Raw genomic sequence first — 14,523 nt, forward strand, 5'->3', positions numbered from 1 at the left:
ATCCACCAGCACATGCTGTGCAGGCTCCAAACCATGGAAGCATTACATCATCAGATGCTGTACAAGCTTCACATCACGGAAAAAAATAATGAACGCTTACACGTAATGTTTAATGAAGCACTGAGACGAAACACAGAAATGTTGAAAGACAAGGAGCAAATGAAGCAATGTGCAAACAAATACAGGGCAAACTTCAAGACATGGAAGCAATTCAGCAAAAGCTCCAGAGCAAGCTTCAAGTCACCGAAGGTTTACACATAATGTTTTACTAAGCAGTGAGAATTAATACTGAATACTGAAATGCTTAAAGAGAAAGGAGAAACAGGAGCTATACACCAAGAGACTATGTGCAAACTTCAAGTATCAGAGAAAAATAATGAAGGTTTGCGTGTTCGATAAAGCACTCCAAAGAAATATGCAAATGCTTTAGAAGAAGGAACAATAGGAAGCAGTTCACCAACAGATGCAGTGCAAACTCAAAGACACAAAGAAAATGGAAGCATTACAAGAAATATTCGATAAAGAACTTAAAGAAAACTCAGACCTGCTAAAAGAGAAGGAAAAACTCCAGAAACCCAGAGAGAGATGCAGTATATTCTTTAAGACTTTGAAACATAAAATACAGAGTTGTGAGTATTAATAAAGGACAAAAACACTGAACTCAAGGAAGAGAAAGAGCAGCTTGAGAAGATATGCAGAGAAATAGAGCCAAATCCAAGAAGTGGTGACCAAAAACACCCAATTACAAGCACTCTACAGCAAAGTCCATTACGCAAACACCAAAATGCAAGAGTAAAAGCAACGACAGGAGAAAAATCTCAAAGACATACAGTCTTTATTTCAAGAATTACAGAAGAGACATGAAGAGTTAAAAGCCATCTATCACAAATAACAACAAAGAAACAAGGACATGCATGAGGCAAACGAAGAACTGCAGGAGAAAAACAAAGCCCTGCGAGAAAAGCAAAAGGAAAACCAGGAAACATTAGAAGAACTGGAGAGAAGGTGGAAGGTCAAGATGACATGCAGACGTTCAAACCAAGTATCGAAATGGAGAAGAACTGTGATGAAAATGACTTTGAAAATGGCATGGATGTTGGTGCAACAAGGTTGGTGCGCAGTCATTTGAATATTGCCTTCAGCAGCTTAGCGAACCAAACCCGAGATAACACCATTCTACTTAAACCGCTGTTATGCTAAAGCAGGATTAGTTCAAGTTTCTTAATTTAATGACAACTATAATCAATTCTTATGGAAGCACACTTTCAAAAAAAAAACTTAAATTTTTTTGAACAATTGTTCAAAATCGGACTTATCTACGTCTTACAAATATCAAAGTCCGATGTAAAGCTTTGCAGGCACTTGAATGTCCTACTTAGTATTATTCTCTAACAAAACCACATTATTTCATCATGTTTTTATACGGTCTGTTTTCCTCTTTGTGTAATACTTTGGCAGTTTATGTGCAAAGACCAGAAACTCAAACTGAAACCACAGGTTTAATTCTGACAGGGTCCTGCGGGCTGATCTGTAAACCACCAGACAGTAAAGCCATCATTTGTTAACAAATACACCAAAATATGGGAACTAAATCCACAATATTGTGGTGACATAAACATCACAAAAACCTCCCCAGATTCACCTGTTGTATAAAAAGGACATCCCAAGCAAATAGTTAAAAGTCAGTCTTTTTCCACAAAATGTTTTATTGAGAATGTTTTTTGTACAAGTTTGTTCTGAAATGCAATTATTTTTACATATTCAAAGACTTTATCTTACACTTAAGACAAATCCAAGTTATTTAATATATGGCCTATGTACAGTCTGTTTGGAAAAGTTATTATTGAAAGTACACAAAGCAGACAACTAAAAACAAAACAAGACATAAGACTGCATGATGTGGGTAACAAGAGTCAATGAAAGCTGTCATTTAATACTGAAGCTCCCCGGGAATGCCTTAAATTAAAAATGAGTTTTGAATGTTTCCCAGAGGTTGGAACCCAATGTGAGCTCCATCTCTTCTTCTCGGAGGACCCTGACCCAATAAACACTTCAGTGCAGTGTCCCGATCAGAAACATACACACTCCTCGACTCTGACAGTTCACCTCCTGGTTTACACCATTAACTGACTGGCAGGTTAACTAAAAAAAAAAAATTAAATAAAGCTGAAAGTAAAAGTAGGAGATAACACTAAGCACACTGAAGACAGATGACCGTCACCATCCAAATCAAGTATGCCTGCATACCAAAGCATTTGTCAGTCCAGAAGGGGGGAGGGACTCCTGCAGGAAGCCTATAGATGAATATAGGAAGCTTTAATCACGTTTAATCAGGTAGAAACATGGATAAAGCACAGCCAAATGTCTTTCTTTGCACCATTTTGGAAGGTCTGTGGGGAAAACAAATGGAGTGAAGAGTCAGCATATTGTCCCAGCACCTCACAGTACCCGATTTCAGCGGAGACTCCTGAAGGTTCCTCAAACGTCCTAAAAAAATTGCAGTGCCGATGATGCAGGGGCTTCTCATGGCTTCTCATGGCTGTAAAATAAACGCGGGTTTTGTGGTGCTAAAAAAAGTTGGGTCAAAAGCAAGAGCACGATGGCTAGAAGAATAGGCCTTCAAAGCTCCCTACTTCACTCTGTTCTTTCACAAATATTTCAAAGTACTGGTAGATAATGGTGACGGCCAGCAGGATACCAGTGCCAGAGCCAATGGCTCCAAGGAAGTCTGCCATCACTGACAAACCACCGATACACAGTCCACCAAAGGCAGCAGCAGTGGGAATGTATCTAAAATGAAAACAGAGAAATTAAGGAAATTACACACCCTGTGTTTTTTTGTTGAAAATGCAATCTGTAGTAAGGATGATAGCATTCACATATACGGCTTAAGAAAAAAGAAGAAGAAAGAAAGGGAATACGCAATCAGTTTAACATAAAGACACAAAGTCAGTTAAAATTAATAAATATCACCCTGTCAATTTAGAAAGCACAAGCCATTGTGAACTCATTTCATCTACTGTGGTGTAAATGAAAGTGACAACAAATGCACTGGAGACAATAATAATAATTCCTCCAAAAGGGAATGATTGTAGTCACCAAAACCTTTCACAGAGTTTTTACTAGTGTCTTTTTTGTTCACTGCTGGCAACATGAGACAATTCAAGTTCCAGCTCTTCCTGGATGGCACATTGAAAAGTGCCGCTGCACCTACCACAGTCTCAAGAGTGTGGAGGAAATAGTAGGAGAAGATCATCAATTCAGCAATAGGAGCTGTATCTGCTCCAGCACTGCCAGAGCCCTACAAAACGACCTACCCCCCAACCCTCCATGTGCATTATTCCAACTAAAGTGTCAGATACAGACTCGACAAGTGTTACACAAAGGCCGCAATCCTTTAGTGGAACCTGTGCCAACAGACTGGCACCATGCAGTTTGACTGGCATTCCCCCAGAGAAAACCAGAGCTGGCAGGTTCGCCACTGGCGCCCTATTTTCTTCAGTGATGAAAGGAAGGAAGTTCACCTCATGTGAGCATGTGAAAGACAGACGTTCATGCTTCCTATCCCTGACTTTGTGTTATACACTGATGATCATGTTCCCTTACATTTTTGAGAAGTGTACACTCACTTAACTAAGTAGTGCTTAAAAGAGCAGTTTAGCAAAAAGTGTGGGTTGGCATTATTTATATGTAGGAAATGTGAAAAGCAGTTATATGGAGGCTGTGTCTGGATGAACTCATGACATAACCTCCTGAACCAGAGCATTGCATAACAAACACTTGAAACACAAAATTGTTCTGTATATTTTGGGAAGCTGGCGAAAATCTAGAAGGTCAACAGGTGTAACAGATCTTGTATTTTACCTGTTAAGCTCATGGACCATTGAGGTCTCTCTGTGTCCCCTCATCACCATCTGCTGCTCCTTCAGCTGTTTTGCAACCTGCATGACAGGAAATGGAATAGAGCTCTAAGAACGAGTTTTCTTGAAACAATGTCATAACACAACCTACTAGAAAGCAGTAATAACTTACATCTTTTGCAGAGGAGCCTGATACTTCAATCCAGGTTTTGGAGAAAAAGGCACATGAACCAAGCATGAAGATGATGTAGATTACTGCGTGGACTGGGTCCTCCAGAACAGAGCCAAATGATTCAGGTGGAGAGAAGTAGTAACAGAGTCCCCCGACTGGGTAAGCACGGGCCGGGCCACCAGACGATGTGTCCTGGGAAAACGGGAACAAAACGTACTCCATCAGTCACTAATGTTAACATGATAATGAGTTGTCAGACTCCGGTACAATCTTTCCACAATTTTATTTTGTTCCCTTTTATCAATAACCAAAAATATCCAAGAATAGGCTTGTCCTGGCACACAGGTGTGAATGTCATGGTAAGCTTACATAAATGCAGCTTGTGTAGTTAGAAAAATATGGTTAAAAAACAAAACAAAACTGACTGTTTGAGAGGAGGTAGTTTTTATAAAGAAGATGGATCGCCAAACCATTAGCAGAGGCATTTATTTTTGGGTTGTTAGGTGTTGGGTCTTTTTGCACTTTAAATAAGGCATTTTGCAGGTCAACACACTAACAAACTGAACTGAAGAATCTATAAAACACAAACATGTACTCACAGACCACGTTCCGAGCAGATTAACCAGGAAATTGCCACTGAAGCGCGTGGAGAGCATCTGGGAGATCACATACAAGTTGGAGACCAATGCAGACTGCAGGATGATGGGAATGTTGGAAGTATAAAAGAGCTTGATGGGGTAGGTGTTGTACTGTCCACGGTAACGAGCTGACTTGATTGGCAGATCCACCCTGAATCCCTGTGAGAGAAGAGATTAATTCATCACACTGATTTATTTTTATTTTTTTAAATACACGTTTTAAATCTCAAGTGGGTTAGTGTGAAGTCAGACAAAAGAAAAGAAAAGCAACCGACCTGAAAGTATATCACTACAGCAAAAACAAAGACTGTAGCAATCAGGTTCATGAGGTTGGGCAGGTTCTGTCTGTAGAAGGCCTCTCTCAGAGCACGCACTTTGTCAGTCCTTGTGGCAAGCAAATGGAAAAGAGCAATGATCGCACCCTCAAACTCCGTGCCTGGAAACACAGAAAAAAACCCTCTCAAATTAGAAACCTCGTTTTGGATTGCAAAGATGCAACATGGTTTTTTTAAATTATTATTTAATTTAAAAAAAAATCACTTTGTAAAAACCAATTATTGGTTCCTTACCTCTTCCAGTGTTCACAGTAGTGGGACTGAAGGCCTTCCACACAATTGTTTCACAGATGTTGGTAGCAATGAACAAGGAAATGCCTGAACCCAGACCATAGCCCTTTTGGAGCAACTCATCCAGCAGCAGCACAATCAGCCCAGCCACAAACAGCTAGAGAGAAACGTAACAGTTCGAGTCATATGAGATTGCTATGGAGATTTGCCATGTTTGGAAAGTTTTGAGTATCGACTCCAACAAACACATTACGTCTTCTGTTTTTACATTTAAAATTAATAAAAAATTATGTAGGCTTGTGGAATGAAAGATTAATAAAAAAAATAATACTGACAGCAGATGGGATACATTCAAAAATTTTACTCCACTTCGTTCTCACATTCACAAGATTATAAGAAGCTGTGGTGACAGCAAAACCCCCTCAGCTCACAACCCCAGCAGGTTGTGAGCTGAGCAGAATAAATGAAAAAGAAATGATTTCAATTGATTCATTTTTTTTGAAAATTACTGCATCTATACCTGTTGTTACGTCATCAATGAGTATAACAGTTACCCTAAATGATAAATAAAGCTGAAAATAACTGACATTTAATTATGTTTCCTAGCCCAAAGAGTTCTTTAAAGTACCAGTAGCGTCATCTCAGTAACAGAAAGTACAGCGTATGTGTGCTTTAGGTTGAGAGCGTGAAAGTAACATCTCCTTGGGAGTATATTTATACTCACAGGTTTAAAACTATTACCAACTAATAACAATTTAAAAAAGGCTGATTTTAATCAAAGGGTTTTCACTGGTATTCTTTGAGTGTTTATGAAAAGGTAGCAGACAAGGCTTTGGGAAAAGACAAGCTGGAAAAAAAAATCTCCATTGCCTCAGCCTTTTGTAAAGAGATTAGAATTTTGTATTGCTGTATAATCAACTACTAATCACACAACTCTAATATGAATGCTGAACCAGACCTTGTACTTAGTTACCCTGTATTTGACAGAGTAACTAATGAAACCTCTCTCTGAAATGCGCCTCGTGCACTTCTTTAATTGTGATGTCAACATTAAGTTTAATAAGAATGACATTGAATAAACAGTAATGCCAGTGTAAGGGACATGTCTGTAATAATAACGTTCATAAAAACAAAAACAACATTGTTGGAAACTCTGAGGAACCAAACAATTAATAATTAATTAATAAAACAATTTATTTAATTTATATTTATATACATGTCCTGACATTACACAGTTCAGGTATGTTTGCAGATATTCATCCTGTTCTCACCTGAATGATGATCAGCAGACAGATCCCTGCACCCATCTCTGACGGATCTCCGTACATGCCAGTCATCACATACACAATAGCCTGTCCAATGGTGATGATCATGCCAAACACTGAAGAAAAAAAATAAATAAATAAATAAAAAAAATCAGAGGTCAGAGACCCTAAAGTCTTGATAGGCAATTTCAAACTACTTCAAACCAGCACCTGAGCAGAGATTACATACATTTTTGTGCTCCATTAAAAAGCGCTCTGTCCTTTGGAGTGTCTCCAACTTCGATGATCTTAGCTCCAGCAAGCAGCTGCATGATCAGGCCTGAGGTGACAATTGGCGAGATACCCAGCTCCATCAAAGTACCTAGAAGAAAATGTTCAAGTTAGACCCCAGAAAACAGCAGACATATATCTAACTTATACACAAATATATTAAAAAGTATATACCTCTGTTTGAGGCCAGAATGACTCTCATCCAGTAGAAAGGATCTGCAGAGTCTGAGGACATTATGCCAAACAGGGGAATCTGAAAAGCAACATATTGCATTTACAGTCGAGTCTTAATTGGCTGCATGAAGTGTTATAATTGTGTGTCCCCTGAATTCACTGACTTCAGCTTGATACTTTGACTATTATGTAAGAAACATTCCTGTAACAGACAACTTAATGTAATAATAACATTGTAATAATTTATGCTAAGTTTTTTTTTACTTATTTAAGCTGTTGAGGTTTTTCCCCCTATTAAAAACATAATAAAAATGTAAATACACAAACTAAACAACAGTGAGACTCACCTGGCAGCACACCAGAAAGATGAAAAGAGTGATAGCAGTCCATAACACCTTCTCTCTGAACTGGATCTAATGGTTGAGCAAATGTAATAAGTTTAAAACGAGGGGAGGGGGGTAAAAAAATTAAAGCAAACACAATATAAAGCTTACTGATTGCTAATTGTTTATTTAGAACTATGAAAACAAAGGGGAGGTATTTAAAAACACACATACCTTTCTTTCGGGTTTTTGGATCTCTGGCAGCACAGCACAGAAAGGCTTTATCACCTCCAAGAATTTGACTGAAAACAAACAAACAAAGAAACAAACATGAGTAAAAAGGTGATCATATCTGGTTATCATCAGCGGGACGTGGTAATGAATGGGGGGCGGACTTTACAGACAAATGTGAATGTACCAACAATGTACCTGGAGTAAAGCAAAGCTTTGAAAAAAAAATCAGTTTCCTGTTGTTATGTCAGATCTTTACAGTACCTCTACAACCTACATGTTTCTAGTAATGCAAGGCAGGAAACAGGAACAGCGGACTCACAAAAAACAGAGCGTCTTATGCGTCGTCATCACTAGACTGTCAATGTCTTTGAATGAGTGGCTAACAAGTTAGCGTAAAGGTCTCGAAATTAAGCCACTCACCGTATCGCTTTTAAAGGATATCTACAGACTAGAAAACTAGTTTGCCAAAATATCACCTAGTTATTAAGCTAAACCCTACAACTACTTCTCATTAGAAATATTTTCATAACAGGGAAAAAACCATTTATCAACCAGGAAGCTAGCGACTAAATGCTAGCTGCATGCGATCAACGCCAGTTGCTAGTTACCGTTAGCTAACTAAGTTGTCAAAAACACATAAAACACTGTTTCAGTTTTGCTCCTCGTTTTTTGCAGATCACAGTCTTAAAAATCATGTGCCAAAGTGAAACTTACTGCCCATGATGTCCCAACTGGTCTCTTTGTACGGTTCTTCACAGTGGAAATGAGACCAGCTTGAGCCTGAGTAACTGAGCCACCGGGAGGAAAAGGAGGCGACACGTCATCACTACAGACACGAAGACCAGCGATTTAAAGAGACAGCGACCTTTTAACTGAACATCACATATCACAGTTGCAATACAAAGAAACGAAGAACAAATATGAAAAGCTACATTTTAATAGACCTACTTTAATTTTTGACATACTTGTGTAAAGCAAACAACCCCGGAGCCTGACAGTCCCAGAGAAACAGAGGGACAATATTTTTCAGCTGCTACTACTGCAGTTAAAGTTACAAATCGTAAAATATCGCCACTTGATGTCAATAGATTGCAGAGTGCAGTCAAATGAATTTGTTGCCTGTGTCATGCGCGCTGATTCTGATGTCACGTCTTGTGTCCTGTCCACTGGGCAGTCCAGCACCTCTCGATTTTTGTAACCTGGCGCACTGTGCCGCAGCTTGGTTGAAGTAACAAGTGTACAATCGTGTCAGATTTTATTGCCATTTTAGTGGAGTTGTTGGAAAAGTTGGAAAACGTTACAACAACAAAAAACGTTAGACAACATCTTGGCTTTGACCTTTTTCCTCTGGCATAACCAGCCAGGCTTGTAACCAACCAGTTGGACATGTCTAATCTGCTGACAGTGAGTAATTGGAACAATAATGGGAATAAATAAGCATGTTTATGCATATTTTCACGTGTAACAGTTCAGTTCAGGAAATAAATCTTGATGTGATGAGGAAGAAAATGTTTTTTTAAATAGATGCTAGTTGCATTGTCTCTTTCCTTTGCATTTTTGATTCTTTGGTTAAAGACTTTCAGTGAAGCAGTGGTAGAAGACGGTCAGCAGCTCCTTCTTCAGGTCCATTTTTCTGAGGATTCTCAGAAAGTGGAGACGCTGTTGGGCCTTCTTCAAAACCGCAGAGGTGTTTGAGCTCCATTGGAGGTCTGTGTCTATGTGCACACCCAGGAACTTGAAACTGGACACCCTTTCCACACACTCCCCGTTGATGCTGACAGGCTGCAGCTCAAACTTCCTGCTTCTGAAGTCGACTACCAGTTCTTCTGTCTTGGTGGTATTGAGGTCCAGGTTGTTGTCTACACACCAATCTGTCAGCCTCTGAACCTCAGCTCTGTATGCCGTCTCATCTCCCCCTGAGATGAGCCCCACCACGGTGGTATCATCTGCAAACTTAATGACTGCGTTGTCTGGGTGGGAACTAACACAGTCATGTGTGTACAGAGTGTACAGTAGAGGACTCAGTCAGTACACAGCCTTGTGGAGAGCCGGTGTTAAGGCTGAGGGGTGAGGAAAGATGAGGCCCCACTCTAACTCTCTGTACACGGTCTGACAGGAAGTCTCTGATCCAGCGGCAGGTGGTAGAAGGAAGTCCAATATCCAGCAGTTTAACTATTAGTCTGTCTGGGAGTATCGTATTTAAAGCAGAGCTAAAGTCAACAAAGAGCAGCCTGGCATAATGCCCTTGTTGTTCCAGGTGAGAGATAGTGGTGTGGAGCGTTGTAGCAATGGCATCTTCAGTTGGTCTGCTAGCTCTGTGTGCGAACTGGAGCGGGTTGAGTGTGGGTGGCAGGCAGGACATGATGTGATGTTGGACCAGTTTCTTGAAGCACTTCATTATAACAGGGGTTAGAGCAACTGGTCGGTAGTCGTTGAGGCTGCTAATGTTGGTATGCTTTGGCAGTGGGACAATTGTGGCTGACTTTAGGATGCAGGACTGGGAGAGTGAAGTGTTGAAGATCTTAGTGACGACCCCAGCCAGCTGGTCTGCACATTCTTTTAGAACCCTTCCGGTCCCCCCGTCTGGACCTGCGGCCTTCCTGGGGTTCACTGCCCTCAGTGTGCATCTCATCTCATATTCCTGCACCACGAGGCTTTGGCTGCTGCTGCTGTCCGATTTAGCAGTTTAACACTCAAAAGAGGCTATTTCATAATTACTTATTTTATTCTGAGGGTATATAATACAAAGTACTACAATATTAAGCATTAACTTCATCATAAACTGTACAAAATATTACTATTTTGCTTAAAATCGACCTGACTACTTGTTCCTCCACTGCTGAAACATGACTTTCTCCACCAGAGGGCAGCGCTGACCAGAGGCAAAAATGTAGCTCAGGCAATACAGGGTTGTCAAGAAAGTGATACTGCTCCTTTTGAGTTTCACTTTCAACAAAGGCAAAATAATATACACAAAGGAGTTTACAGAATAACCAGAGCAGTTGATAGTGTCAGTAAAGGCAAAACAATAGGCCAGCATCAGTATTAACAATGATGAATAAGATTAATATATCTGCTCTTTCTTTTTAAGTGGTGTGCAATGACGTCAGCATATACAAGGGTTCCACTATTTATGCTTTGATTTGATGCTCCTGGTTTAGATACAAATAGCATTTAAAGGTAACAACATTACGTAATTAAAGTGGTGATTTGTTGCAACCGCAAACAAGGTTTTGATCTACATGGAGGTGAAACACATAGTAACTTCGAGGATGTTCTTGTTTCTTCTAGTCATTTCTTTTTTTAATTCCACATTTTCCAGATCAGTTTAAAGAGGACCTATTATACCAATTCCCCATTCTTAGACTGGGCTTTAGTGCAGCCTCTTAACACCAACTGTCTAAAACTACTCTCACTTTAAATGAGAGGCAACCCTCCCTGCAACTTTAACTTTCTCCTGATTGGCTGCCTCTCACAAACACAAGATTTGACCAGGACTTTTATATACTGCAAGACTGTCAGATCCATCCATCCATTTTCTCTTTCACTTATTTGGGGCTGGGTTGCAGAGGCTAAGCAGAGAGGTCCAGACCTCCCACTCCTTAGCCACTTCCTCTAGCTTATCCACAGGGACATTGAGGTGTTTCCAGGCCTGCCAAGCAATATAATCTCTCCAGTGTGTGTCCTGGGTCTGCACTAGGGCCTCCTTCCAGTGGGACATGCCCAAGACACCTTACCCAGGAGGCACCCAGGAGGTACCCTAATCAAATACCTAAACCACCTCTTTCAGCATTGAGGAGTAGCACACAATATCATAGTACATTGTCAGATCTCAGAATTATTCATACATTTTATTTAATTCTAAAAAGAAGATATTAGTGTCTTGAACAAAAATTTTTGAACTAGTGCCCCAAAACATTATATGAATTGTAAACGTGACTTGTGACATGGTCACTGTGAACGCAAATACTCAAGCTGAACAAAAACACATGCAAAGAAAAGTTCCTTGGCAGCTGGTGTTGCACAAGAGTCTTTGATTTCATTGAAATATGAGCATGAAGGAATTTTGAGTTCCTTGGACTGATACTGGTGGATGTTTGTTCTCCTTCCTTTTTGTCTCACATTCATCTCATTCCTTGTTTTGTTCCTGGAGGCCCGCCCTCCTCTCATGCAAGTCTGCCAGTTAATTCACCTCCATGATCAAGGAACTGACCTCCCAGCCCATTGTTCATTCAGTGGTGCTAGTTTCAGTCATTGTGCAATGTACTGTTTATAAGGTTGGGGAAACGTTTCTCCCACTGCAAACGCTACGTCCAGATGAACAGAATCAACCTTTAGGGATTTACTTACCTGGATGGTTGAGCATGCATCAAGACATTAATTTACCTGCCATCAAAAACCAGGACACTCTTGGGTCTGGGTTCTGTTTCCCCCTCTGGGGGCGAGGGTACCTGGACCCGGGGTATAGAGTACGCTTGGGGAGTGTGATCGTGTATACAGCGTCCCTTTATGTCTGTCTCCACGTCGGTTGAGTGTGAAGTACATATGAGAGCATGAGGGTGGGAATGGATGTTTGTGTCTGTGTGTGCCTGTATGTCTGTGTCTATATGTCAGGTTGGGTATCAGACGCCACCTCTCTGGGGACATCTCGGGCCCTCCAAGGTTTGGAGGCCTATCTCCACCCACCACCACTTCCCCTGCCGGTGGTGGACTCCCTCAGGTATCGGTGCGTTGGTGGTTCTTTGTATCTGGGGGTGGGTGTCCGGGTACACACCGGCTCACTCCTTGGCGGCCGCTTATTGGGGCTCGCTCGGGCCACTTTGGAGGTGGGGTGCCCCCGGCCTCTCGGCCTGGGGCTCGGTCACTCAGGCACAGCTGGCTGCCGGCGGAGCTCACGGGCGCGTCACTGCAACTCCCCCTGGCTTCTGCTCCGCGGCTGCTGAATGAGCTCTCATCTGGGACTCTCCTCAGCTCTTACTGGGACAGTGGCGCGGCTGCCCCTCTGTGGGTCTTCCTTGGTCTCTTGTGTTCTGGGTGCCTCTGGATGTCTGGAGTTTTGATCTCCTCCATACCTGCTTGATACCATAGAGGACAGGGCTGTGGCTCCCCACACTCTCTAGCAGATCATTACATGGAGAAACCTTTGGAATGCAAGCATGCTGATCCACACAGGTATGCACACAGGTGTACACATGGGTATTCACAGATGCGGACTACAGCTTTCTTGGCTGCTGCCTCAAAGCACACTGTGCGCTGTCTATCTTGCGTGCTGCACAATATCGTTTATTATTTAGTAACTATTGATATCTATGACTAGCTAGTTTATTGTGATGGTGCTTTTTTTTTTTTTTTTATTATTATGTTGCTCTTTGTTGTTTGCTGTCTCCCCTGTTTTTTTTGTTTTTCTTTCTCTCCATACAGGTGACCCAGGAGTTTTTTTTTTTTTTTTTTTTTTTTTTCTCTCTTCCCCCCCTTCTCACCGTCTCTTCTCCCCTTTGGTTTTCTTTCTTCCTCTCCCCCTCTTTCTTTCATTCTTTCCCCCTGTCCTATTAAAAAAAAAAAAAAAAAAAAAAAACCAGGACACTCACAGCATACAGACATCAAAAGATTTTCTCTAATTTAAATGAATTTGTGTGTGTTTGAACTGACTTGCATGTTTGTGTGTGTAAAACAGATGGTCACACTAATAGCTGACTGTGAGAGAGATAGAGTTAGTCGCCAGAGGATTTATAAGGCCACATGCTGATGTTCTGTGCCTGTACCCCACGGATTGTCTGTCAGTAAGGAGAAGCTTGTTGAGGAGAACTTGCTGAAGCTTGTTTAGCCAGCATACTGGTTTATTATGCTGTAAACCCTCTACATACTGATTTAAATTTGGGTTCATCCACTTGCTCTAAAGTTAGCCAAGCCTTCACTGCTCAGAATAAACAGGCTGTGTCTCAGGCAAAGACCTGATCTGAACTCTTGGTGACCCACAGACTGCTAACATATAGTATTTCACTAGGTCTGTTTAAAATGTAACTGCTACATATACGGTACTAACGTCAGTGTGTTATAACTGGTTGATTTAAATTGTTCCTGTAATCCGCTGCACTGATCCAGCACACAGAAGAACGCCATGTCCTCGACCCTAAACTCCAGGCTAGATAAACCCTAGTGACCAAAGAGCACTAGCTCCTCTCTGAAGGAAATTTCCTACGTAGTCTTAAGAGGGTTGACGAAAAATAATTAAAGCTGGTAGCAAGAGCATAATCTTGGAGAAGTTCTGAAAACCAATTAAAAGGATTAAAGAGCTATACACGGAGATGAGAAGCTCTGTGAAGCAATGCAGTTAACACAGCAAACACAGCAGTGCTTTGAGCTAAATACCAACAAAAACAATGCTGACTTTTAGTTCAGTGTGTTAGCATGCCATGATAATTATCACTGAAAACAAAGCACAGGATTGTAAATAGTTTTGCGTCAAACACTGTCATTAACTTAGTGCCATCACATTATTATATGTTGTGTTATGGTGGGAAAAATCGCATGTTAAACCTGATAAACATGATCCACAAAGCAACAGGAATGTCCAGGAGTTGTTGTTATGTATGTCAATTTTCTGGTCCACTAAAATCTGCAAGATACAAAACATAGGACTCATGAACATCTGTAGAAAATTTCCTAGTGATTGATCCAATAACACAAGAAATTTGTGTCTGAAACACCTACTGCTGCCGTTTGGTCACACTCACTTTACAAATAGAGATCACAGAGTTTAAGGAGCATATATAAATATGTCTTTGGGTCTCTTATTTAGCAATAAAACTTTGTAAATAATGGCACATTTAAATGTCAGTGTAACAAAATGGGGACAGAGTCGTTGTGTATTTTCTCTTTTTTTGCTTCTGTCCTCCTAATCTCATTGGGCCTGCAGGAAGACTAGCAACCACTGTTGTGGAAGCTAATGGGGTTCCTTATAAATAAACAAATAAACAGCAGCTGTACTCAGTTCAGCCTCATTGTACCCGTCTTATGTAAC

General features: G+C 40.8%; 1 protein-coding gene across 1 annotated transcript; it reads right to left on the minus strand.

Moving 5' to 3' along the window:
- Nucleotides 1-1,688: 1,688 nt before the first annotated feature.
- On the minus strand, nucleotides 1,689-8,328 carry LOC147330613 (protein transport protein Sec61 subunit alpha-like 1). The gene is made up of 12 exons (XM_086292320.1): nucleotides 8,217-8,328; nucleotides 7,503-7,570; nucleotides 7,293-7,358; nucleotides 6,946-7,024; nucleotides 6,731-6,862; nucleotides 6,508-6,617; nucleotides 5,240-5,393; nucleotides 4,946-5,106; nucleotides 4,632-4,829; nucleotides 4,033-4,224; nucleotides 3,865-3,941; nucleotides 1,689-2,790 (listed from the first exon to the last, which is right to left on the minus strand). The coding sequence occupies exons 1-12, from the start codon at nucleotides 8,221-8,223 to the stop codon at nucleotides 2,604-2,606; spliced, it is 1,431 nt and encodes a 476-aa protein (XP_086148446.1). The 5' UTR covers nucleotides 8,224-8,328; the 3' UTR covers nucleotides 1,689-2,603.
- Nucleotides 8,329-14,523: the final 6,195 nt, after the last annotated feature.

The sequence above is a fragment of the Aulonocara sp. 'chitande type north' Nkhata Bay genome, linkage group LG5 (genome assembly GCF_057382095.1).
Source record: "Aulonocara sp. 'chitande type north' Nkhata Bay isolate Kocher_YH1m ecotype deep benthic linkage group LG5, A_spYH_male_GT1.1, whole genome shotgun sequence".
Lineage (NCBI taxonomy): Eukaryota > Metazoa > Chordata > Actinopteri > Cichliformes > Cichlidae > Aulonocara > Aulonocara sp. 'chitande type north' Nkhata Bay.